The sequence below is a fragment of the Thamnophis elegans genome, chromosome 12, assembly GCF_009769535.1.
Source record: "Thamnophis elegans isolate rThaEle1 chromosome 12, rThaEle1.pri, whole genome shotgun sequence".
Classification (NCBI taxonomy): domain Eukaryota; kingdom Metazoa; phylum Chordata; class Lepidosauria; order Squamata; family Colubridae; genus Thamnophis; species Thamnophis elegans.
Window position 1 is genome coordinate 55,086,092 of NC_045552.1, and position 23,258 is coordinate 55,109,349.

General features: G+C 50.0%; 2 protein-coding genes across 6 annotated transcripts in view; both read right to left on the minus strand.

The window, feature by feature from the left end:
• Nucleotides 1-54: 54 nt before the first annotated feature.
• OGT (O-linked N-acetylglucosamine (GlcNAc) transferase) lies at nucleotides 55-15,454 on the minus strand. 4 transcript variants are annotated; one of them, XM_032228382.1, is made up of 22 exons: nucleotides 15,059-15,454; nucleotides 12,495-12,675; nucleotides 11,467-11,710; nucleotides 10,753-10,821; nucleotides 7,766-7,882; nucleotides 6,679-6,758; nucleotides 6,343-6,538; nucleotides 6,073-6,216; nucleotides 5,661-5,761; nucleotides 5,412-5,565; nucleotides 5,219-5,320; nucleotides 4,952-5,131; nucleotides 4,660-4,818; nucleotides 4,410-4,499; nucleotides 3,893-4,018; nucleotides 3,169-3,339; nucleotides 2,934-3,050; nucleotides 2,610-2,777; nucleotides 2,310-2,462; nucleotides 1,944-2,196; nucleotides 1,714-1,837; nucleotides 55-1,601 (listed from the first exon to the last, which is right to left on the minus strand). In XM_032228382.1, the coding sequence occupies exons 1-22, from the start codon at nucleotides 15,093-15,095 to the stop codon at nucleotides 1,427-1,429; spliced, it is 3,141 nt and encodes a 1,046-aa protein (XP_032084273.1). In that variant the 5' UTR covers nucleotides 15,096-15,454; the 3' UTR covers nucleotides 55-1,426. The 4 variants fall into 4 exon arrangements, with proteins under 4 accessions (XP_032084273.1, XP_032084276.1, XP_032084275.1 ...); XM_032228385.1 differs by having other exon boundaries at nucleotides 6,073-6,213; nucleotides 12,495-12,645; nucleotides 15,059-15,453; XM_032228384.1 differs by having other exon boundaries at nucleotides 12,495-12,645; nucleotides 15,059-15,453.
• Nucleotides 15,455-15,790: 336 nt separating this feature from the next.
• Nucleotides 15,791-23,258, minus strand: part of TAF1 (TATA-box binding protein associated factor 1) — a 30,777-nt gene continuing 23,309 nt past the window's right edge. Inside the window, exons 31-40 of one of the 2 annotated variants that reach the window (XM_032227972.1) lie at nucleotides 22,570-22,692; nucleotides 22,168-22,260; nucleotides 20,950-21,034; nucleotides 20,645-20,712; nucleotides 20,437-20,553; nucleotides 18,912-19,037; nucleotides 17,776-17,874; nucleotides 17,388-17,538; nucleotides 16,390-16,567; nucleotides 15,791-16,300 (exon numbers count right to left, since the gene is read on the minus strand). In XM_032227972.1, the coding sequence (XP_032083863.1) occupies nucleotides 16,075-16,300; nucleotides 16,390-16,567; nucleotides 17,388-17,538; nucleotides 17,776-17,874; nucleotides 18,912-19,037; nucleotides 20,437-20,553; nucleotides 20,645-20,712; nucleotides 20,950-21,034; nucleotides 22,168-22,260; nucleotides 22,570-22,692 (1,266 nt within the window). In that variant the 3' untranslated portion in view covers nucleotides 15,791-16,074. The remainder of the gene's footprint in view (nucleotides 16,301-16,389; nucleotides 16,568-17,387; nucleotides 17,539-17,775; nucleotides 17,875-18,911; nucleotides 19,038-20,436; nucleotides 20,554-20,644; nucleotides 20,713-20,949; nucleotides 21,035-22,167; nucleotides 22,261-22,569; nucleotides 22,693-23,258) is intronic. The other variant, XM_032227973.1, reaches the window with a different exon arrangement.

The following is a 23,258-nucleotide window of genomic DNA, read 5'->3' on the forward strand; positions in this document are numbered from 1 at the left end:
CCTCCCGCGACCCCCCTTCCCCCTCCCAAAAGAAGAAAAGAGGCAGAGACGGAGACCAGTGATTTCATCTGTATTTGTCAGACACTCATCCGGACACAAAGGCTGGTTACACGAGCAAGCAGTCCCAACCGCTTTTCCTCCCCTCCCCTCGGAGGGGCTCGTCGGGACACACCCCTTTCCTTCCGGATCTGCCCCCCCCCAAAAAAACAACAACCAGGCAGGCCTTGGAGGTCTCTGCCCACACCAGGTCAGGCGCTGCATGGGGTGAGGGGGGGGGTGTGTCTCCCAGCAGAAATAAAAGCCCTCTTTGGAGCCACTTAAGCAGCAGTGGGAATAATAAAGAGGCACCAGCACCCTAGGGAGCCATCAAGCCCCCCCCCAATGCAGGACTCTAGAGGTCTCAGTTAATTGCAGGCAGAGAGCAGTTTAAGTGGGGGGGGGGGTGTAGTTTTTTCCTGCCTGTCCAATGCTGCCTTTCAAGCATCTCCCTGGGTGGGGCAGGTGGTCTGGAGGCAGACCCTGCAAAGGGAATCTATACTTACCTGGGGTTGCATTTCTGCTGAAGTCAAGAGAGGCCAGCAGCCCTGCACATAATTGCTTTTGGGGGGGGAGGAGGGCTGGTCCCCCCCATCCTTGGGCCAACCTGGTTAAACCAGAGCTTTATTTTCCAAGCCTGGCCTACGCCTGCATATCTCCATACATAATTATTTTTCCTGATAAGGATAAGCATTTGGCACCAGGCTGGGCTTTCTCCGCAGAGAAAGATGGGGAGACCTCGTTTCCAATTCAGTTTAAATCTTTCCTACAGAGAAGCGTGTCGTCGTTCCGAAGGGAACCGACAAAAGGCGGCTTTCGAAAAAGCCCCCGGCAGGAGGTCAAGACAGCACACAAGAAGATCCTAAGAGGCGTGTCAAGACATGAAGGAGGCCGATGTTGGCTCAAGTGGTTTATAAAACCCGTAAAAAAGCTTCGCCAGCAGAAGAGATTCCCAGGGAGGGAGGGAGCCACTCAAGTTGGCTGGGAACCTCGTCAAGACCCACACGTGTACCAACAGGAATACCCGAAAACCAATCCTTTAAAAAAAATTGCTCCAGTTCCAATCCACGAGGGGAGATCTAACGCCTAGGGAAACTGAATCCATCCGTGAAACGGCAGCTGCCTGCTTGGCTATCCTACACCTTTCCTTGTGAAGGCCAGCCCAAAGACGCCCACCGGGGCCTGGCAGAGCGGCAAATGCTTCGGCCAGGACAGGCAGCCCCAGCTCTTCCATCATGCAGGAGGAGGAAAGTCCGGCTGCGCTCTCCAGTCCCAGCCACAGATCCTTTCTGCTAGGAGTGCCAGGCAGGGGAAGGAAGCGGAGGCGAAGTCCCTGTTGGTGGCCTCTGCCCAGGGGCCTCCTGGCAGCTTCCACACACGGCCGGGCGGCCTAGGCAGATTCGCCACTCTCCAGGGAATTGACGATGTGCTCCGGCTTGTTGCCAGCTGCACAGTGCTCCCACATCTGGAGATACAGCCGCTCCAACTCCATCGTGTACTGCTTGGTGTTGAACAGGGGGCTGGATATTCTCTGCTTCCAGACCTTGCCACGAATCTTCTTCAGGCTGCAGGGGGAGAACAAACCCCCAATGGTCAGAAGCCCACCCCTCAGAAACTCTCCCTTTCTTCCTCAAAACTATTTGGGGCCCAGGCGTTCCTCTCTGAGACAACACTCACTATTCTAGGTCCGTTCCAAGTTTCACCGCAATGTCTTCGTATTCCTGCCGACTCTTTGCGATGAGCTCAAGGCAGCCCAGGCACGTCAGCTGGGAAGCTGCCACCCGGGACGCCAGCGTCTCTCCTGGAGGCAAAAGGCAAGAGGGGCTCACACCTGCTCAGCCACAGGGTGCTTTCTTGACATATTGAGGAAGGGGCTGGATAGGAAGAGTCCCTCCCCCCCCCCTTACCTGGCATCGTGACCATTGGCGTCCCAGCCCAGAGCACGTCCATCCCTGTGGTATGGCCGTTACAGAGAGGAGTGTCAAGGCAGACATCGGCCAGTTGGCCCCTCCTCACGTGCTCTTCTTTGGGGGCAACGGGGGAGAAGATGATGCGGCTCTGGGGCAGGCCCATGTTCTGAGCGTACTGCTGGATATTTGGCTCCCCCACGGCTGGGAATCGCAACAGCCATAAAACACTGTTTGGAACTCGCTTCAGGATCTGAAGGCAGGAACGACAAAGGGTTAGGCAGGTGCAACATGACCTAGAAAAAACTCCCATCCTCCAGTCCCCGTTTTAAAAAGGGCCCCGAGAGACCACAGCCAATTACTCACGTTAGCCCACATTTGCAGAGTGGCCGGGTCAATCTTATAAAGCTGGTTGAAGTTGCAATAGACAACTGAATCCTCAGGCAGCCCATACTGGGATCGAGTGGTGACAATGATGGTGCGTGGAACCTCCTCTCCAGTTGCAGCTTTGTTGTTGATCTAAAGGGAAGCCTTTCCTCAGGGGGGGCTCTTCAGCCACAGGGCCTCTTCTACTGCCTTCCCCTCCCTCCCTCCCTCCTTCCCCATTCAAGATCCTCAACTGGAGGAGCCCCAGAATCCCAAAACAGGAGACAAAGAGATTTTCACCTGGGTGGTTGCTAATCCATTGCTAATGCTGAATCCGTTTATTGTTATTTGGATTTGTCCACGGTTTATCATATCAATCACAGCTTCCGCAATGGTATTCATGGGGATGACGGGCATGCTGAGAGCAGCACTGCTATCTGCGTTGTCTCCTCCGTCAGGGCACTTCATCTAGAAGCCAAGGGAGGCAAACCCCGTTTGTTTTCAGGAAGAGGAAGCAGCAAAGCATAAAATCTAGCCAGTCCAACTTGCACCCCCTTTTCCTTGAAGGTTAGCCTTTTCAGTTCCCCAGGTGCAACCTTCTCCAAGATGTTCATGCCTTCTCACCTTTACTATCTTTACATCAGGTAGGCTGTCCAGGAAGGCCTTGAGGTCAATGCCATTCAGAACAATTCGGTTATCATAAATATGCCCGTTCGATTTGAAGTCAATAACTGCTTTTTTCTGGAAAAAAAAGAAATGCTTTGAGAAGGCTGGGATTGGGGCTTCTCTGAACTTCAGAGGAAACTCTGAAACAAAGCTGGGCCGATTCTAGCCTTGCTCGCTGAACTCCACACGGTACCTTCAGATGTGGGAACATGTTTGCGTGATCTCCAATGAAGAATGTATTGGGCATGTAAGCCATCTTTTCGGAGTACTGCTCAGCTACTTCTATGGGTGAAGTTTCTTTGTCTGTGATGATGTAATCCATGAATAAGGCGCCGCTGGTCCCTGGATAGCCCAGCCACATAGCCTAGAAGTGAAGATAAAATGTGTTGGGGGTCAACGTCACCCACAACCCCAACCATGTCCTGAAAGAACAGTCAGTGTTTATATTCACAAAATAGCAATTCCCACAACCAGCCATGAAAACATCAGCTCTGTGTTGTCTCCTGAAATTTTCTGAAAGAAGTTTTCATGGCTGGTTGTGAGGGAAAAAAAACACTTCTGCTCATGTATTTAATGGATAACTAAGAGCAGAAGTTTTTTAAAAAAACCTATTTAGATAGTCTTAAATATACCAGATAAATCATCTGTATGATCTCTGTATGGCAAGCAAGAAGATCTGAAGACTGAAACGGTCTATTTGTAAACAAAATTTGGACCATTCCCGTGACCCAACATCAAGGCAGGACAAACAATTTTTAATCACGCACCAAAGTAATTGTTATTCCTTTGTAAAATAGTCTGGATAAAATTCGCCTGCCACTTGTACAAAAAAAAAGTCTGAAGGAAGTAGAGGCCAATTTCCACAGAAAGAAGCCAGTATCATGTTTGATCAGAAGCATCTGAAGCGATTGAGTTACCTGGATTGGTGCTGGCCTGAGGGCAAACAGCTCGTTCCGGGCTCCCTTGGTGTAGCCGTTCATGTTAATGAGGATATGTATGCCATCCTGGTGGATGCGATCGGCGGCTTTCCCATTGCACGGAACCTAGGGAGCCAAAATTAAAACATGCCGCTAAGCCATCTTTCCGCTTTGAATGGCAACCCACATTTATGGACTGAGAGAGATCAGGGCAACCTTTCACTTTTGTTTCCAAAAATAAAGAGATTCAAGACGGCTTCACAGATTCTGCTGCAACTTCTAAATCTCCAAGCAGAAACATGGGCCAGTTATTCTGAATGCCAGAGTGGGGCCTTTAATCGCCATGGTCGTTAAACTAGTAGAGTGCATGATTTGTCCTTCATATTGTGTTGTCATTTTCCTCTCAAGCTGAAGACAATGCCTTGCCATCTTTACCACAAAGCCATGCTATTCTATGAAGCTTCCCATGCTCAGGCCCCGACATTCAGAGAGTCTGCATCCTGGGAGTCACTCTTACCTGAGATAAATCAATGAAATGATTTGCTTCGGCCATCACTTTTACTCGGAAGTTTGTGCCATCGTCAGGGCTCAGCGCGTAGCAAAACACCTAGAAGGGAGCAAGACTGCAATGCTCAGGACCCCCAGAGGCTGCTTCCCACACCACGCCATCAAAGAGGGCTGCATTTATAAAGGGTGCAACCCACCACTGCAGGTCAGGGCATCCCGTCAGTCAAGCAAGATGTCCACTTCCTCAAAAGGCCCCTTACCTCAAATTTGTCCGGGTTGTGCATGCCTGGGATTGACTGCATGAGGTGCGATGTGGGGTGATTCCCAAAGTCGGAGCTGACGTAACCCACACGGAGCCGGCCTTCGCTGGCCTTCAACTCCTTCGGATGTTCATAGGGGGGCTTGTGAAGCACGTTGATCTGGCAAGGAAAAAAAACAGCACTACTTATAGTGCATTAAAAAGGGGACACCCCCCCCAAAAAAAAAAAATCCTTCCAAGCCTGTGTCTTCGAAAGGAGTGAATGCTGCCAAGTTCTTGAGGGGTGAACCCACCTTGTCCAGGCAGAGATTTCCATGTCGTTCCGCAATAGCCTTTCGGAAGTTATGAGACAGCGGGTAGAGCATGCTGTGATGAGGGTGGACGGAAGGCAGACGGTTCTTCTCCAGCTGATCAGCAACTATGGTAACCAGCTTCTTCATTCGTTCCTCATAATCGGTCCAGTCACAAACAATCTTAAAAAGAAAAAGCAGCTGCCTGTGTAGCTTGCAAATTCAGAAAAGCCGCCCCGGTTCCCCAAGAATACAACCGAGTCTCCTTACCTGCAAACAGTGGGCCAAATTGCAGTAGGCGTCAGGGAAGTCGGGCTTCAGTTTCAGAGCAGTGCGGTATGAAGCAATGGCCTCCGGTATGTTCCCTGAATCCTGGAGGCAGAGGAAGAGGAGGAGCTACATGAGGACAGCTGCTTGCCGCCACCAGAGCCAGCAGAGCTGACCTGGGCCAGGCCAGACCTACCTTGTGGATGGAAGCCAGGTTGCTGTGGGCATCGGCAAAGGCAGGGTTTATCTGGATGGCCCGTGTGTAACACTGCAGAGCTCCCTGGACATCCTGCATCTCCTTTAAGGTGTTCCCCATGTTGGAGTAGGCATCGGCAAACGTAGGGCTGATTCTAAATCACAGGAAAGCGGGTTGTAAGGAAGGGCACTGTTCACAGCCGAGGAATCCTGGCCAATTCCCAGCCATTCCAAATGTTTAAAGCCTTACCTGATGGCTTCCTTGTAATGCATGAGTGCCTCCTGCAGCTTTCCCTGCTGCTGGAGAACGCTTGCTAAATTGGAATGGGCGGCTGCAAATTCTGGGAAAACCTGCAGGAAATGAGATGGCCTTAGTTCTTCCAAGAAAACCCCACTGTCCCTTCGATCTCTCCTGCTCTCTGATCCTTCTCTTCCTGTACTAACTGGCCAGGCGAGAGGAGAGGGATTTTCAATCTCCCAGCAGAAGCCCCGTAGAAACAAGCAAAGTGTAAAACCCTTTCCAAGAGGTATTCAAAATTGTAGAGAATAATCTCCCTCCTTTCGCAAGATGACATTCTTAGCCTTTATTTCTACAATTCATCGCTACCAAATTAAAGGAAGGTCTGAGGCTGACTGTCATGGATAATGATTGACAAGCTGACCTCAAGAGCTTTACGGTACAGGCGAACAGCCTCCTCGATATTTCCTTGTTCCCGCTTGATGTTTGCTAGGTTATTGAGGGAATCTGCGTGAGTGGGACACAGGCGAAGGGCTGTGTTGTAGCATTCCTCTGCTTCAGCAACCTGCTGACACGGATTACACAAAATTTAGTATTTTTTAAAAAAGAGGGGAGGACCACACTTGTTCAAAACCGGAGCCAAAACTTCAGTGATGCAACCAGGCCCACCCTGGCTAGTGAAACGGTCTCTTACGCTGCCTTTCTCCTTAAGGGCGTTGGCCAGGTTGCAGTAAGCATCGGGGAAGTGCGGCTGCAGCTCAATGGCTCGCTTGTAGGTGTCTATGGCCAAGTCGATCAGCCCCTGTTCGTAATAGACGCAGGCCAGGTTGCCGTGCACAACTGCATGGTTTGGACTGAGGCTCAGGGCTCTCAGGTAGGCTGCAACCGCCCTAAAACGAGAGAGGCCAGAAATGAAGGTGATGATCCTCAGGGAGCGTTGTACGAAAGCCTCCCTTGGCCCACTGCCGTCAGCCCCAGGGGGAGGGAAAGCCCAGCCCTGGCCTGGGAAGGATTGGTTTTGTTGGGTTACCTGTCAAATATCCGGGCTTCCTTCAGGACATTCCCCAGATTGATGTAAGCATCCAAGAAGTTTGGGTCAAGGGTCACAGCCTTAGAAAGTTTAAAGAAGCACAAGAGATCTGCTTTAGACCAGCTGACTCTGCTTCCCACTGAAGCAAAGGTAGCACTGAAATCACATTTGAAAGTCCCTGGGAACTCGCGTTCATCTCCTCTCTCCAATTTACCAGCTTAGATGACTACATGTGTATATACGGGAAAGTAAAGATATGCTGGGATTGAAATCCAAAGCTAATAAACTGAACAAGCTCTACTCTGCAGTGGTTGGCACCTCCTTAAAGCAGCTCCATCTACCCTGGGGGGTCTCTGGTTAAGACTTACTGATAGGAGCCCACGCCTGTTCCAAAGAGTTTTATTGTACTTTCTCATGACCATTTTTCCGAGAACAAATAGCAATAGCAATAGTTAGACTTATGTACCGCTTCATAGGGCTTTCAGCCCTCTCTAAGCGGTTTACAGAGTCAGCATATTGCCCCCAACAATCTGGGTCCTCATTTTACCCACCTCGGAAGGATGGAAGGCTGAGTCAACCTTGAGCCTGGTGGGATTTGAACAGCCGAACTGCTGAACTGCAGTCAGCTGAAGTAGCCTGCAGTGCTGCATTTAACCACTGCACCACCTTGGCTATCATGTGAGCCCAGAAAAGGGTGCAAGTTTTTCCAAGGACATTGACAACACATATGCTCACTCCTTGGGGCAGTATATCTCGAGACACAAGCTCACATCAAAGAGGGAGGGAATAAGGATGGTCCCCCAATGTATATTTTACATGAAACAACAGCACAGCCATCCTTAAAATTTCACCCACCCATCACCCTTTTCTATTGTGATGACCACACCAGAGGCCTCTCTCTTCTTCATTCTTTCCCAAAGTTTAGAAGTAATGAAAATCCAGTTCTAAAAGGCCATCAGTTTTGAGGGAAAACAGACCGCCTGTAAGTACACAACCCTGATTTTTGTCCCAGGAAGCCAGCCTCCCCCCCCCCCGCCCCACCCTTAAGCATTTTGAAAATGGAATGTTAACACTCCCAAACAGTTACCTTTTCAAAGTGATGAATGGCCAGCCAGATTTCTCCTTGAGCATTGAACACACAGCCAAGGTTACTCCAGGCAACTGCAAAATTGGGTTGCGTTTCAATTGCCTTCAAATAACAGGCCTTGGAAGGGTCAAAGATAGATACAAGGGGAGGGAATAATTGCACAAAGAAAATGGAGAAAAACATCGTTAGTATATCTTCTCCAACCCGTCAAAAGTGATCTTGCAGTATAGGCTTGCTTGCGCCAAAACTAAAGGGTTGTAAACAGCTGGCTGATCCTGCGCTGGCGCAAACCAAAACCCGAGGGCAAACCCACCATCCTCAGTTAAGACTGATCCGCACATCACAACCCTTACTCAGCCCAGGAAATTCCCAGTCCCTCCCTCCCTGACCCTCCAGGGTCGCCGCATCCCTGTGAAATCCACAGCAAGCATCGGCTGCAGACGCAACTTTTAACACAGTGGCTTGGGAAGCAAGTGGAGGAGAAAGCATCTAAAGCAGCTGAGAGACGCTTAACCAGGCCTTTCCGGAGGAGCTACCGAAAAACAGGCAGCACATGCAACGGATGCCTTTAAGGGAACAGCTTCTTTCCAACTCCAGGGCTCTTCCTTTCTCTCCACATCTCAGCGCCGCCTTCAGCTTCCAAAACCTCAAATACCAGGTTTGCCCAAAGGTTCAGGTCCCTGCAATGCAAGCGCAAGACGCCGCAAGCGCTCCCTAACAGCGCGCCGCTGCGCTATCGCTGCAAACTGCACTGTGTAGAACGGCCCCGGAGACTGTGAACGGCCAGCCAGACTGATTAATCTACCAGAGAGGCCTCTGTGAAAACTGTCAAGTGTTCAATTTGTGTCTGAAATCCGAATGAATTTGCAAAGCCAATTGCATCGAAAATCCTACAGCCCAGGGCTTGGGAAGCCACGCAGTTAGAGATGAACCATATCTGATCAACCATTCACAAGGGCACAATCGCACGCAAGGCGCATTTCCGCTGCGCAGCCTTTGCGCTACTGCAGGATCACAGCGCAGCATCATCAGAAGAGCAGAACGCTGCAATCCAAACAAAGAAGAAAAAGGAAAAAAAATGAACAACCAGGAAGAGTTAGAAGCTTTAACTAGAGTAACTCCAATTTTTTTTTTTTACATCTTTAATTTACTTTTACAATATATCTTTGAAAGAATTGTGGCTAGGACTATAATATATTCTCTAACATTACTTGTTGTACATTAAATACTTAAACTGTTTCTGAAGCCACAAGACAGAAGATTCAGGCATGGAGGCAAATGGTTTTGCTGTGGCAGTTACAAACCCGTTACCATATTTCTCATGTGAGTTTTCGGTGCGTTCCTTGCTGGAAGAGGAGGAGGAGGAGTGTGTCTGCCCTAGATCCAGGCCTCGAGCTCCCTTCAGCGAGGCACCTTACGCATGGAATAGGAGGTTTCACCCACCTGAAACCTTCTAAATACAATATCAATGGTGAAAAACCAAAAACAAGAGAGAAAATAAAACAAGATCATTAGTAAAAAGTTCAACAAAGCAATTGAAAATCTCTGGATATGTCTAACACAAGGGTTCAGGACAGTTTTCTGTAACATGGGAGACATGCAGACGGGAAGGGGTTAATTGGGGAAACTGCAAACAGCAGGGCAGTTGGAAGAAAGGCTCTGAAATTTCCACAAAACTTAACATTTTACTTGAAATAGCAAATACTCTTGCTGGTTTGATCTTACAAATGCACTGACAGCCAAAGAAATACATTGCAATTTATTTCAAGTATGTGTATTATCTTGACGTCTCCCGTTATCTTGCCCTTTTTTACTGGAATTCTCACAGAAACAGAGTCACACTTTCAAACTAGGTGTCTCCAAGCTCTGAAATAAAGAGGTCAGCAACCTAAGGCGGGCGCAGTGTCTTGGCCTATACCAGTCACACTAAAAGCTGCAGTGAAGTGCAGTTCATGTTAGCTGTCCAGCCGACGGGCTGAGCATGGCTGGTCTTCTCAAAAAGACATTTCACGCCCACCAGCATCCGTTCCCAGGGCAGCTCCATGGCCCAGCTTGCAAGGCCCAACCGCCGGCCCTTTGGGCAAGCCAAATCCCCTCCCCCGCCCAGAGGCACAGCAGTCAGCCGGACAGCTACTCTCCATACACTCCACTTGGTAGCATGCGCGCGGGGCTTGAAGCGAAGGACTGCCGCGGAGGTCCTTCTGGTTCCTCCACACTCCTCACCCCTGCTGCGCAAATGCGTAAGGTGGCTTGTAACAAGACAATTCCCCGTTGTTCTTTTCCTTTTTTTTTTTTGCATTCTAAGTTTTTTTTGGTCATGCCAAGAGCCTCGAAACCCATCCTAGTGTTCAAATTCTTGGTTGGAAACCAGACTGCTAGAAGCCACCTTTCCACTTAATGTAGCAAGTTTTTCTTTGATCAGGTCATTTTCCAAGCAAACCAACACCTTTATTCAACATTTGGGCAAAAACCAAGATTGTTTCGAAGAACCCAACTGCAACAATGCTGTTTGCTAGCCTTTCTTCCATGAAACCATGTGGGGGGCAGGGGGAGGGGGAGGGTTAAAGAATCTCTTTAATGCCATATTCATAGGGTAACATTTGATAAGGTTCTTCTACACTTACAAGCCACAAAGGACTTTAGAAGAGCATTCACAGGAAGCACGGACTAAGTCACTGGCTTGGCATCAGCAGGCAAGCCTCAGTTTGGGACCCATGTTATTTCCAGATCAGAGAGTAGTGGCGCCCCTGCCAGTCACTTCACCATAATGGATAGTCTAGTTCTGCAGCAAGACTCAGTGTTCAATCTCTCGCCTTAAAGCAAGGGTTAACAAGGGCATGCCATATCTTGCCCTGCCACTACTCTGGGGCAATTCAGAGCCTTCAGCTTTCAGCCACGTCTTGGGACTCTTGGAGGTCAGCGGAGAATGGAAGACTTGGTGCAAGCGTTCACAACAGGTCAAAAGACTGATTCTACAGAACACCTACCTTGGCTTCTTCCAAGCGACCCAGGGCTTTGAGTAGATTCCCCAGGTCACTACGCACACAGTACAAGTCCTGAAAAGCAAATGGGTTCTGTCACCACCAGCACAGCCGGTCCAGATCAAGAGATCAGAAATGGAAAATGAGACTAAGGCAATAATAAAAAAAAAACCTTAATCAGCAAAGCTTCTAGGGTGCTTTTAATAATCTTCTGTAAAGGGGAGGACTGGAAGGAGTCAGTTGGAATCATAAAGCAAGTCTGCAAACAACACATCTCTATAAAAATTACCCTGCTGGATAATTCAGCTCATGCACGACATGTTGGGATTTACTGGCAACTGGGAAAATGCTGGGCACCGTACTAGGAAGCATGGGATTACGGGAAGGGTGGGAAGGATGCCCAAATTAATGGACGGCACCCATCCTTGCAGAAGGTGAGAAGAAGCCGCTCAAGCAAGCAGCAGGGCAGGATAGCGAATAGAAACTTGTCCGAATACCAATTCTCCTACGGGATGGACAGGAGCTGTTACCCAAGGGCCAGCTCTCAAGGGCAGCACACACGCTGCTTCACACAAAGACCAACGGTCCCCCCCACAGAGCAGCCTTAAGCGCACTACTGTCACCCACACAGCAGTAAGTGGCCTTCAGGTGCAACCTTGAAGGGCCTTTCCAATCTGGAGAAAAAAGCTTTTCCGGGGGATTGGCACCATCTCTACTCACAGGGTTGTACTGCAGGGCAGAAACGTAGGCCTGCACTGCCCCTTCCATGTCTCCTGCAGCTACCAAAGCAGCAGCGAGGTTAATGTATCCATCAATGAAGTCTGGCTTGAGGCGAAGAGCATGCCGGTAGTGTTCAATGGCCTCCTGCAGCTGTCCACGTTCCTTGTACACATTTCCCAGATTGGAGTAGGCTTCTGCCAATAAGGGATTCTGCTTGATCGCCAAAGTGCTGAAGTGAGCAGATCTGGAGAACAAAGCACACAAAGCACAAGATTTAAGGTGTCTTTATCAAAGTAGCAATTATTCACTGGATCCTTGGCAGTTTCAAGAACTATCAACAGAATCCAAGTTCAACATTTGAAAAGGTCATTTTAATTGTGGATTAAAAAATATATGCCTGCAGGTGGTCACAGTGAACTGCCACTCATCAGTCCAATCTTTTGACCCCGGGGGCTGCACAATTGGGTAGCTGTGACAGGCTGCACACATTCACTTCTTCCACGGAAGCCAATGTTAATCTTATTGCTTCGAGTGAGTGAGCTCTGGAGATGGACAGAGAAGCTGGGTTCTTACTTCAGGCATCCTTGCTGAAGAGAACAATGAACCAAAGCTGGCTTAATCTAGAGTCCTGAGATAGGGCACAATGTCTTCAGTCTCTTTTCTCCACAATTACTGCAGCAGCAATGCTCATATGCACAGCCTTAAGAACCAAGGACTGCTAATATAATAACGACATGTCTTTTTAATACTGTATTGTGGCTGGTTCAGAAACATTCTCTTTCAGTTCAACACTACTTGCTGTTTTCTAATTCTGTCATGTTACCAGAAATTTTACTTGAAGGTAGGATGTACTTGCAATGAAGCTTACTGCATACTTAGTATATTTTGAAATATTCTGTCAAATTTAAACAACGCAGAAACCTTTTGGGAGAGTTGCGTGGGAGCATCAGAATGCCATCCCGGTGCCAAGAGCCTGTCTTTCTAAGCAGTGCCCTAAGCAATGGGCAGAAAGGCACCATCTTCCTTACCTGTCCAGCCTGCGGCACTGGAAGTGAATGGAGGAGAGCAGTAAGAGCACCCCCGTGTTGTCAGGCTCTTGGCGCCAAAGTTGCATGCAGTGCCTCTCGGCTGCTTCAAAATCTCCAGCTTGATACTCCCGATGAGCCAACTCCGCTAAGCCTTGGAAGGAAAGCATACGTTTCGTTGGTTCTGAAGAATCACCAAAACATTCAGGGGAGAGGGGGAGGAAAACAAAAAGTTAGAAAATGGATAAGCAATGGATAATAAAAATGGATAAACAATGGTGTAGAAATTAAAAGATGAAATGTCAACATCCAAGGGGTATTTGATGATTAAAGACAGACACATAGGACTTTCTAACTTAATGATGAATGATGGTAATTGTCAGGTTTCAAATATGTTGATCCTTTTCTTCACTAATAATTCCTCCCCCCCCCCCAAAAAAAAATCTTAGCATCTTTAGCTTTACCTCAGCCATGACCTGCCTGTTTTAGGTTTCGTGGCAATCTTTCAGGGGCACTTTTTTTAAACAGGCCAATGTTAGAAATATACCATCATTCAGCCCAAGTCTTAATGTTGAAATCAAAATGTTCCATGTAAGAAAATAAAAACGTGATTCCATGCAATGAAATGGTGGCATACAGCAGGTACTGTTATCTGCCAAATAAACTTAACGTTGCTGAGAAGACCTTCAGACTTTGTTCAGAGAAAGCTATAGACCACTGGTTTTCCTGTGTGTTCATCATGTTGTCAGCTCCAGAGCAATATTCTCTCCCCAATAAAATCATGAGGGGAGATAATGAAACCCAACATTTGCTGGACTAGGAAATCAGATTTTTCTAATATCCTTGAAAATTAAAACACTGAATGAAACAATGCCTAAAATTAATTCAAGTCTGACAAACTGTTATGAACTAAAGTGAATTATTTATCTCAAACTACTGTACTATAAATAGTAAATAAGCGAAGTAGTTTGATGAAAAGCTGAACTCAAAGATGTTATCTTCAGAGAAGAAAAGATTTGCACAAGCTTTGTAAACAGCCTCATAAAAGCTTGCACAACACTTCTCTGTAATTTTCCATCAAGATGGTAAGTTAGCAAATAAACCAGGGAATCAGAATGCCCCCACTTTAAAAAAAATAATTGCAATGCTGCAATTTCAATGGCATCTTTTTAAAAAAAAACACACACTTTAAAAAAAAAAGAGAGATTATGACAGCCCTCAATGGACCAGGGGTTGATTAATACTGGGGCCCACAGAGAAACTGTATAGGAAAGAGACCAATTCTTTTCCTTTTAGCTGTTTTTCATCTGAAATTTACAACCTTGCCCAAAGTGATTTATCCCACTACCCAGAATATAAACCTGGTTTAAAAGGGGGGTAAAAGTCACTTGGCCAAGATGAATTTCTTGGATAATTCTAAACTGTCTTCAACTCTTTAGCCACTTAAAAACCACCTTATACCATTATGCAATGCAGCAATAAGATTCTGTACATTAAAAATTCATCCAGAAATCCTAGGAAGAAAAACATCCACAGCATTTCACTAGCCTATAACAGTGAAGTAGGAACTGAATACAAATACCTCAAACACAAGGGTTATTCTTTATCCCCTTGCCATGCAAGCTAAATTTTTAAAAGTGTTATAAGAAAGGTTATTCATCTGTGGGAGGGAGAGATGGATTTCCCCTTTTCTCACAGGTAAGACGGCAAGGCAATCTTTAGAGATGAATTAGGAAACTTCAATTGTGGTTATATTATTTGAAACATGAAAAATCACACAGCATGCCATTGTTTTTATTTGCGTGCATTATGTTCCTACATGAATTCGTTTCGCTTATCGTAAGAAGCCAAACTGGCCTGGCACGTATCCTTTTATCTATTAGCCGCACATGGCCTCTAAGAGGGCCCCAGCCCCAAGGGTTTTAGCTAACAGCCGCTGCCCTGGACAGCCACCCCCGAGGGGAAGGAAGGGACGATCCTTCGGCTCTGAAAACAACCCCCACCCCACGAGGGCCCGAGCCTGCTAGGAGTCGCAACCGACCGTCCCTCCGGGGAGAAGAGGAGTCCTCCGGCCACCATCAAACCACAACCACCATCTTGTTGGGAAGGGAGCTGTGCAGCGAGGGAGCCCCAAAGGCTGCAGGGCGGCTTTGCGGGGCGGCCGCAGAACCAGCGGGGGGGGGAAAACACCGCACGGACCAACTGCGCATGTGCACGCGGGGGTCCCGCACTTGCCCCCCCCCTCTGGAAAAGCCGGCGGGCCCACAACGCTCGTCCTTCTGCGAGGCCGCCGGGAGGCTTTTCGGCTGCGGCCCGAGGAGCCCCCACGTGCTCCCGGCCACACCTGGGGGGAAAACGCCGGCTGTCCCGAGGCCCAAGGATTCCCCCTCCCGGCGGCTGCTGCGGAGGAGCCGCGGCCCTTGAGGCAAGGACGGCGCCCATTCCCCACCCCTCACGGGCCTGCCGCCCAGACAGAGGCCTCCTCGGAACCGCCGACGGCGCTGCGGAGCCCAGGCGACGCTGCCCAGCCCTCGAATGGCGGGAGGCGCGGGCTCGGCGACAGGTACCTGTGCTGTCGGCCACGTTGCCCACGGACGCCGCCATGGCTCCGATAACCGCCTCGCTGGCAATCCGCCTCGGTCCCCGCCGGCTCCCTCGCGTCTCTCCTCAGGCTGCGGCTCCCGAAATGGCGGCGGCGGCGGCGCAAGGAGACGGCGCCTGAGCGAAGCGCCTCGCCGGGACTTCTTTCGCCTCCCGCTACGAAATAGCCCCTGGACTCGTGGTGGTGGTGGAGAGGAAATTCGGCTCCCTCCCGCAGGGGAGAGGTTTCCGGAAATCGCGCCGCGCCATCCGCGGCCTCCTGCCTCTCGCTCTCCCAAAGGGCCTCAAAGTAGAAACGCAGCTCTTTCTCCCCCGGCACCGTCTCCGTCCGTAATTCCTCCGCTGGACGCTTCACTGCGCAGAACGCATGCGCGGTAGCTGGCCGGTGGCGAGCGCTCCCTCCTTTATGGAGTGGGGCCGGGAGGGGCGGGGCGACCGCGGAGGAAAAAGGGCGGGAACTCGATTGCGACACAGTGGGAGGGGGGGAAAGGGCGCCGCAAGGGGGCGGGGCTCCCCCTCCGACGGGGCGCAAAATGGCTGCCTCTCCTCCATGGAGATGGGGTGGGGGGGGGCTGGGTGCATTGGTGCTTATCCCCCTTTTCTCCCAAAAGCAGCCTCTCCTTCGCAGCTGGGTCCCTCCCTCCCGCCCCCCCCAGCCTCATCCCCCCCCCTCCCCGAAAGCAAGAGGCCCCGGGACGTTCCAGAAAAAGATTTATTTACAATTGGGGGAAAAAATGTCCACATGCTGCTCCCTCCCTCCCGCCCCCCCCCCCAATAACTTAGGTCCAGGGAAGCCCTTTAAGTGGTGCTGCCTTCCCAGGGAGGCCAGCGGGCCACAAGCATGCACATACATGTCCAGGGCCACAGGAGGGGCAGTGGCGGCTCCCCCCCCCCCTTCCTGCCCAGGGTCTCCTGTCCTTCAGAGGCCGGAGGGAGAGCGGGAGTCTGAGAAAGCCGCTGCCTCCTCCTCGCCAGGCCGCCCTCACTCGTCCGAATCCAGATCGCTGTCTCCCGCTATGGAGTGGAAGTCCTCGCTGTCGTCCTCGTCCTCCGACAGATGGACCTGGCTGAGGACGCTGGGGCCGCATCGCTGCCCTTCCTCCTCTTCCTCCTCCTCCTCCTCTTCGGAGAACTCGTACCCACCCAGGCTACTAAAACTGGCATCTCTCGTGTTGGACTTTGGGCCTGGCTCCTCGTAGCTCCCGTAACTGGAAAAGAAACAAGAAGGGTCCCTTCTTGTCAAAGGAAGCCGCACCGTTGGGAGTCTCCCGCTGAACGGTGGGGCTGCCCTCCTCACCTGGCGTTGCTGTCTTCCATGGCATGAGAGGCCTCTTCTCCAGCTCCCTCGTAGGACATCATGCTCTCCTCGTTGTCCATGCCCATCCGCGTGTTCTCTTGCAGGACGTGAGGCTGCTTGGGCCGAACTGCGCTGGGCTCCACATCAGAATCGCTCCCACTCTCGCTAAGCTGAATAGCTAGGAGACACAACCCAAGAGTCACTCTGATGCTGTCTGTACCTCGCTTGCCAGCAACAGGTTCTCTTTCCCCATCACTGCTGGGGGTTTCTGGAACATTCCCTTCCCCGGCACCATCTCACTAATTAATGGGCTGGCCTTCAAAATCAGGTAAAGCAACACCACCACCACCACCACAAAGAAACAAAGACTTCAGCAGAGTTGTGCATTTTCCCAAAGGCTGCCAGGCACAATGCCATGACTCGAATCAACAGAACCAAAAACATCAGAAAAAAAGATGGTTAAGCGTTGGAACCACTTCAATAAACAGTACTTAATGTTTTCCCACATTCAGTACTGTTTATATTATCGTTTTACAGAGAGCATCAATTACTGGGTGGTATAAACATCTTAACGGTAAATAAACAAAGCATTTCCCCAATTGCTCCCATGGTGACTGTCCTATTCTCCTTCCAATTCACAGGCTCTCTCTTTTCTCCATTTATCTAATCTGCCCCTTTGTTTTTCACCATGTATCGGAGACTCTCCCTCCCACCTCCTTTCCTAAAAGTCCCTGGGCCAGGAGGGCAGTGAAGCCTCTTCCCAAACTTATCTGACCCAAGGAAAACTCCCTGTGCTCAAATCGGCATTCCCTTTTCTTAGGCTGCGTTCTCCCCCCTCCCCAATTCTACCCCAGGCTCAGATCCAACCCACTCGTGTGTCTCTGGGGAGAAACTCAGAAAGAAGGAGGGAGGATGCCTTCCCAGATCTTTCTCTCTGGAACTCGGGAGTATATACAATAAACAAGGGCGCCACCGTTCCTGCCCTTTCCAGAACTCACACGAAAAGGGATTATCGCCTTCCTCCTCATCGCTGCCGTCGTCGTCCTCCCCATCTGACATGAGCAAATCTTCATAGAGCACGCTGGCCTGAGGCTGCTGAACCAAGCCTTCTTCCTCATCGGCTAGGTCCCCATCCACGTCCTCCGCTTCCTGTCACGGGAGAGCAGGAAGGAGAAGAGGCAGTCAGGAGCCGAAGCACAGCCAAAGGATGCCTGGCTTCCTTCCCACGGACACGGCGCGCCGGCAACGCCAGCTCTTTCCTAAAAACTGATCGCTTTGGCTAGCATTCCATCCGCTGCTGATAGGATCACTCCGGAGGAGGGCCCTGCACTGCCCCAGCTTCTGCCATGAGAGCAGAAGCCAACAGGTGGGTTCACGGATACTCACTGGGGCTGGAGTCTTAGGTTTCCCATCCTCATCCTCATCCAACCCTTCAATATCTACGTCAGAGTCTTCCTCGCCCAGCCTACCTTGGCCCCGCGGCATCTGAGTGAGGAACACAGAGATAACGCCACTGAGGAAGGAGCAGGCACGGGGTGGGGAGACACAGATGCCTTTAAAGCAGGCCAGCCAAGCTACCAGGGTAGGGGGGCACTTCCTGGCTGCCCTTGTTCTGCTGCCTCCACCAGGCCAATGCCTGCCTGTGCTCTGTGGGGATTTACCCTTTAGACTAGCTGAGCAGCGGGCCCCAAAGCACAGAGCACTCTGGGCACCCGCTTTCTCTTCCCCAGCCTTGCAGGGGCCTAGAGACACAACTGCCCTCCCTGGACCGGAAGAAACCGACCTTTTGGGGCAGCTGACAAACCCCCACATCTAAGTGAACCCCCGCTAAAGGCCCCGAGGAACATGTCCTCCCCATTCCTCCTTCTCAACTTTCCCTCTCTGCTTTCTCTGCCTCATATGATTACACCCAACACATTAAAAAAGAACCATACCATGAAAAAACATGTTTGTCCCAGGTTAGCTAGGCTACATTATTCTCTTTCCCAAGGAATGCTTTCCCCCATTATTTTCCATTCACTACAACAAGGATTCAAACGGCCCTCTGCATGTCTGGCACGTGTCTTTTCACACTTAAATGAAACCAGGGAAGGAGCAACACTCTTGGCATTGCCAAAGTTTCTGGATCTTCAGAAACGTTCCTCACTTAATGTGAGCTTGGAGCCCAAAGGCGAGGCATGAGTGAAGTAACAATAATGGGGATTCCTCGCCTCTTTCTATCATTTCTTTTCCCGGCTGCTCCAAACAGCGGAATACCTTCGAAAGGCTTTTCAAAGCCAAGAGATGGTTGCATGCATCATTCCCAGAAATTATCATCGGAGCAAACAAGGCCTTTTGCAAAAGAACTTCTTATACCGAGCTCTTTGGCCGGGAACGAGATGGAAACTATGGCCCTTACTGTGCCGTGCCCTGTTCCAACGTATCTTCCCTCGACCTGCAGCTCCTGTGGTTAAAAGCTACTCTTCCTTTTGGCAGCCAGCGCCCCTGCCTTTTCCTGCAGAATCCTCGGGTGCGTTTCTGACCTGTGCGGACTGCTTTTCGGGTGTCGTGGTGGGCGTGTCCATGGCAGACAGGTTGCTCTCATCTTGGTAGACGGAGGCATCCCGGGACATACTGAGCGAGGTGTTGGTGTCATACAAATCGGGTGGCTGCAGGGCGTTTGAAAGGAGGAAATCGGAGTCATGGGGGTGCAGGTGAGATGCCAGCTTCCCGAGGGGCTTCCAGAAATGAGCTCCTCCCTCCCTTCTCTTAGCCATGCTGAACCAAGCACTCTTGACAGTGAGAGGCTGGAGCCCAGAGCGCTATTCAGGGAAAGTGCGAATGCCCAGTGCTTTCTGCCTCTCTGCAAGAAGAGTGAAAATGATGGCTCCTCCCTTACTGACCCACATTCCCAGTGAAGGACAAGCAGAGAATCCTTGCTGCGTTCATCCCTATTGGTTATCGTTCACTGCTTGGATGACCTTTTTCTATTTTGCTTTTGAAGCCTTGGCTGAAAACAGCCTTTGGAACCAGTGCAGCCTTTCGGTCAGGCTTTCTAGCAGCTGCATCGCCTCTGATCCCATTCTGAGAGCAGGAGAAAGCCTGGGAAGACCCCGAGAGAGCTGGTGGATCATCTAATGGGTCTTCTACGTGAGTGTTTCTCACTCGATGGACAATCCTGGCAGGAACTGAAGGCAGGACAAGGAGGCAGGGAATGACCCGGAAGAACCAGCAATGGTTTACAACTGAATGGGATCTCCTTGGAATGGAAAACGGCTCTGGGATCCCTCCCCCCCCCACCAGCTCAACCCCCATAGGTACGAGTCAATTAAAATCCATCCTGGCTTTCTCTCCACCAAGCATCTCCTGAGCTAGGTGTTCTGACCGAGGCTTCCTGAGAGCATGGAGCAAACTCCTGGTCCCGACAAAACCCCCTTTTATCCAAGTAACTGGTAATTGGCTGTGAGTTCTGCTCATTCACACCCAGCAAAAGTCTTTCCAGGGAGGATTTACAGTCACAGACCTTCTCTGGCTTGGAGAGCTGCCAGGCCAAGATCGGCAAAACCTGGCAAGGAGTCTCAGAGAGTCACGGACCAATTAAGTGAACTAATTGACTCCTGCAAACGCCACTCCCCTTTTGCTCCTCTTTTATTTCCTCTGGGAGGGGCCATTCACCATCCACCTGTGGCCTTACTCCCAAGTCAACCCCTGTTCTTTATCTGTTCCCTTCATCTGGCAATTCTGCGCATGCGCACACTGGGAAGAGACCCCATCTGTTCCTCTGCCTCACTGATGTCTGACTCTGAAGGCAGCTGATAACTGGCATACGTCCCTGGCCCCCTCTCTGCCTCCCACACAGAGCCATCATCAGAGCCTTCCCCAGACTCCAGGACTGTCCCAGGTTCCTCCCCAACTTCCTCACTGTCCAAATCTGTTGCCAGCTCCGCTGGCCGGCCACAAAACTAGGAGTTGAGCTGAGCTGTTACCTAGAAACCTGACCAGATCGAGAACAGCTGCAGCCCCACCCACCCCAACAAACAGGGTGGGGTGGTCAACAAACAGACTCACCTGCGGCGTGTAGGGCCCAGGAGTCATGGGGTCCAAGCTCTCCAGATCGGCCTCCTCCAAGGCTGCTTCTTTGGCAGTCGAAATGTCTTTTTCAAGCTGAGTCAGGTGCTCGTCATACTGAAAGAAGGAAGGGTGAGAGAAAGAGTAGCATCCGCAGGGCTGCCAAACCGAAAGCAGCCCTTGATGGATTCAGAGCAGGGCCTCTTACCTCCGCTAAGGTCTGGTAGCAGATGTTCACAATCTCCTGGGCTGTTTTGGTGTACTGGCTGTCTGGCCCTGCATTGAAAAGCCCAATCAAGGGACCTCCAAACAAAGGGAGAACTGGCTTTCCAGGGCCAGGGAAGGCTAGGCAACCCCTGCCAGCCAACAAGGCCTCCTCCCTTCTCGGCCCAACCCTGCAGGGCTGGGCTCAGGCTTATTCCAGTCAAGCAAACTTTCCGGTGTGTGTTTGTGTGCCCCCCCCCTCCCCCCCCAATCCCAAGGCTGGCCTTACACTTGCCAAAGAAAGCTTACCATTGTATTTGATACTATTTCCAAGGATCAGGTTCACGTCATCCAGGAAGACTTCTCGGTTCTGGTACTTGTGCTTGGAGATATTCTGGAAGGAATCAGTGGATTGTAGGAAGACCCCCACAAAGGCCTCAGAAGCCCCTTAACTGCCCTGCTGTGTTTCCATTTCCCACTTGAGAGACCGCCTACTGCCAATTACCTCCACTAGACCAATTAGATCCCACAGACTAGGCCTCCTCCGAATTCCATCCGCCAGCCAGTGTCGACTGGCGACTACCCGGAGGAGAGCCTTCTCTGTGGCTGCTCCGACCCTCTGGAACGAACTCCCCGTGGAGATTCGTACCCTCACCACCCTCCAGGCCTTCCGCATAGCCCTTAAGACCTGGCTGTTCCGACAGGCCTGGGGCTAAAGATTCGCTGCCCCTATCTCGAATGGTATGATTGTTGTGCTTTTTAACTATGTATAGTTTTGTGTTCTTGTTAAACTGTTTGTATCCCCCCCCCCTTCCCTTGTTTGAGTTGTGAGCCGCCCTGAGTCCCCTTAGGGAAAAGGGCGGCATACAAATGAAATAAAACTCTAAACTCTAAATACCACCTGAGGCAACACACCCAGGAAGATATGGAAGAGAGCCCTTCAGAGGTTTAGGAGAGCAACCCTTCTCCCGATCCAATTTGCAACCCCCTACCCACCCTTTTTTGACCTTCAGATCAAGGGCAGCTCTTGGCTTCAGCTCCCTCCGCCCTCAAGACTCTTCTCCCATACCTCCTCCTCTCTGGATGATTGGCGACATTATGGTCAATTGAAAATATGAATGTATATTATAAACTAATGGGAATTCTTTGTTTTAATCTCCGCTTTTTTTCTTTGGAGATAGGTGATATTATAATACTTTAAAGACTCATTGTTATTTGATAGATAATTATGAATTCAAGGAAACAAGGACTGTTACAAATCAAAGAATATTGATGGTAATTTGAACACATAATGCTCAATGACAGCGAAACACTCAGTTATGTTTAATGCAAAACCAGTGATGTTATTCTTAATCTTAAGAATTGATGCACCAAAACCTGTAAACAAACGACATGCTTGATGAGATGGAGGAAAGTTGGGGTTTTCCCCCTTTTTCTTGCTTCGTTTTGTATGTGTTGTTTTGTTTAAAGAGAATAAAAATGTATTTTTTTTAAAAAAAGGCTCTTCTCCCAAACACACCTACATACCTTGCGGATAGTCTCCAGATCCATTGGGCTGACAATGACTTTGTAGTAATCTGGCACAAACTTCTTATTAACAGGATGATGGAACGGCCATGACTGAAAGCAAAAGAGGACAGGGAGAAAGAAACTAAGGGGAGCTTCTGCAAAACCTCCGTTGAAAGCAAAAGGAATGCCTGTTTCCCAACAGATCCTAATTCCTGCTGTGCTCATCTCACCTAAAGGGAGGGAGGAGGAAAGCTCCAGGGCAAGAATGGTTTTTTTTTCCCTAGCTGCCCATGAAGCATTGCTCAAGCGCAGCTCAGGAGAAAAACGCTGAAGCCAAAGTGGGTCTCCTGGGAAGCAGGGGTTCTGCGTCCCGACATCTCCCAAGCGCCCCACCCTTCCTCCTGCCACAGGCACACTTACATCAGGAACCACCTTCATCTTTTGGGTGACAATGTTGTCCAGAATAAAGGAGAAGGCTACTTGGTCGTCATCATCCAGGAGGGGATTTATGGCCTTCTCCAAACGAGCCAATTTTTCCTCTCTCTGAAATGACATGGAGGTTCAGGAAGGCAAGAGTTATGGAGACCAACATCCCTGGAACCAATCCCAGCTTCACTTTTTGTAAAGTATTTTAGGTTTGGTTTATTAGATTTATATGCCGCCCTTCTCCCAAGGACTCAGGGTGGCGTACAACATTAAAAGAAACACATAATACAAAAGTTAAAAAGAAATTAAATAGAATATCCCAAACAAACGCAATTAGATTTGACAATAACATTTTTTTTAAAAAAATCGATTAAAATTAACAATGATGAATAATTTGACTTGTTTTGTTCAGGCCAGGCCGGCTTGCTGGAAAAGCCAACTTTTTAGGGCGCGTCGAAAGGACTAGAGGTCGGGGATTATGCGAAGCTCCGGGGGCAGCTCATTCCAGAGGGAAGGGGCTCCCACAGAGAAGGCTCTCCCCCTGGGGGTCGCTAGCCGACACTGTCTGGCCGACGGCACCCTGAGGAGGTCAACTCTGTGGGATCGCACTGGACGGTGGGAGGCTACCGGTGGCAGTAGGTGGTCTCGCAGGTACCCTGGGCCATTTTACCATCAAGACTTCC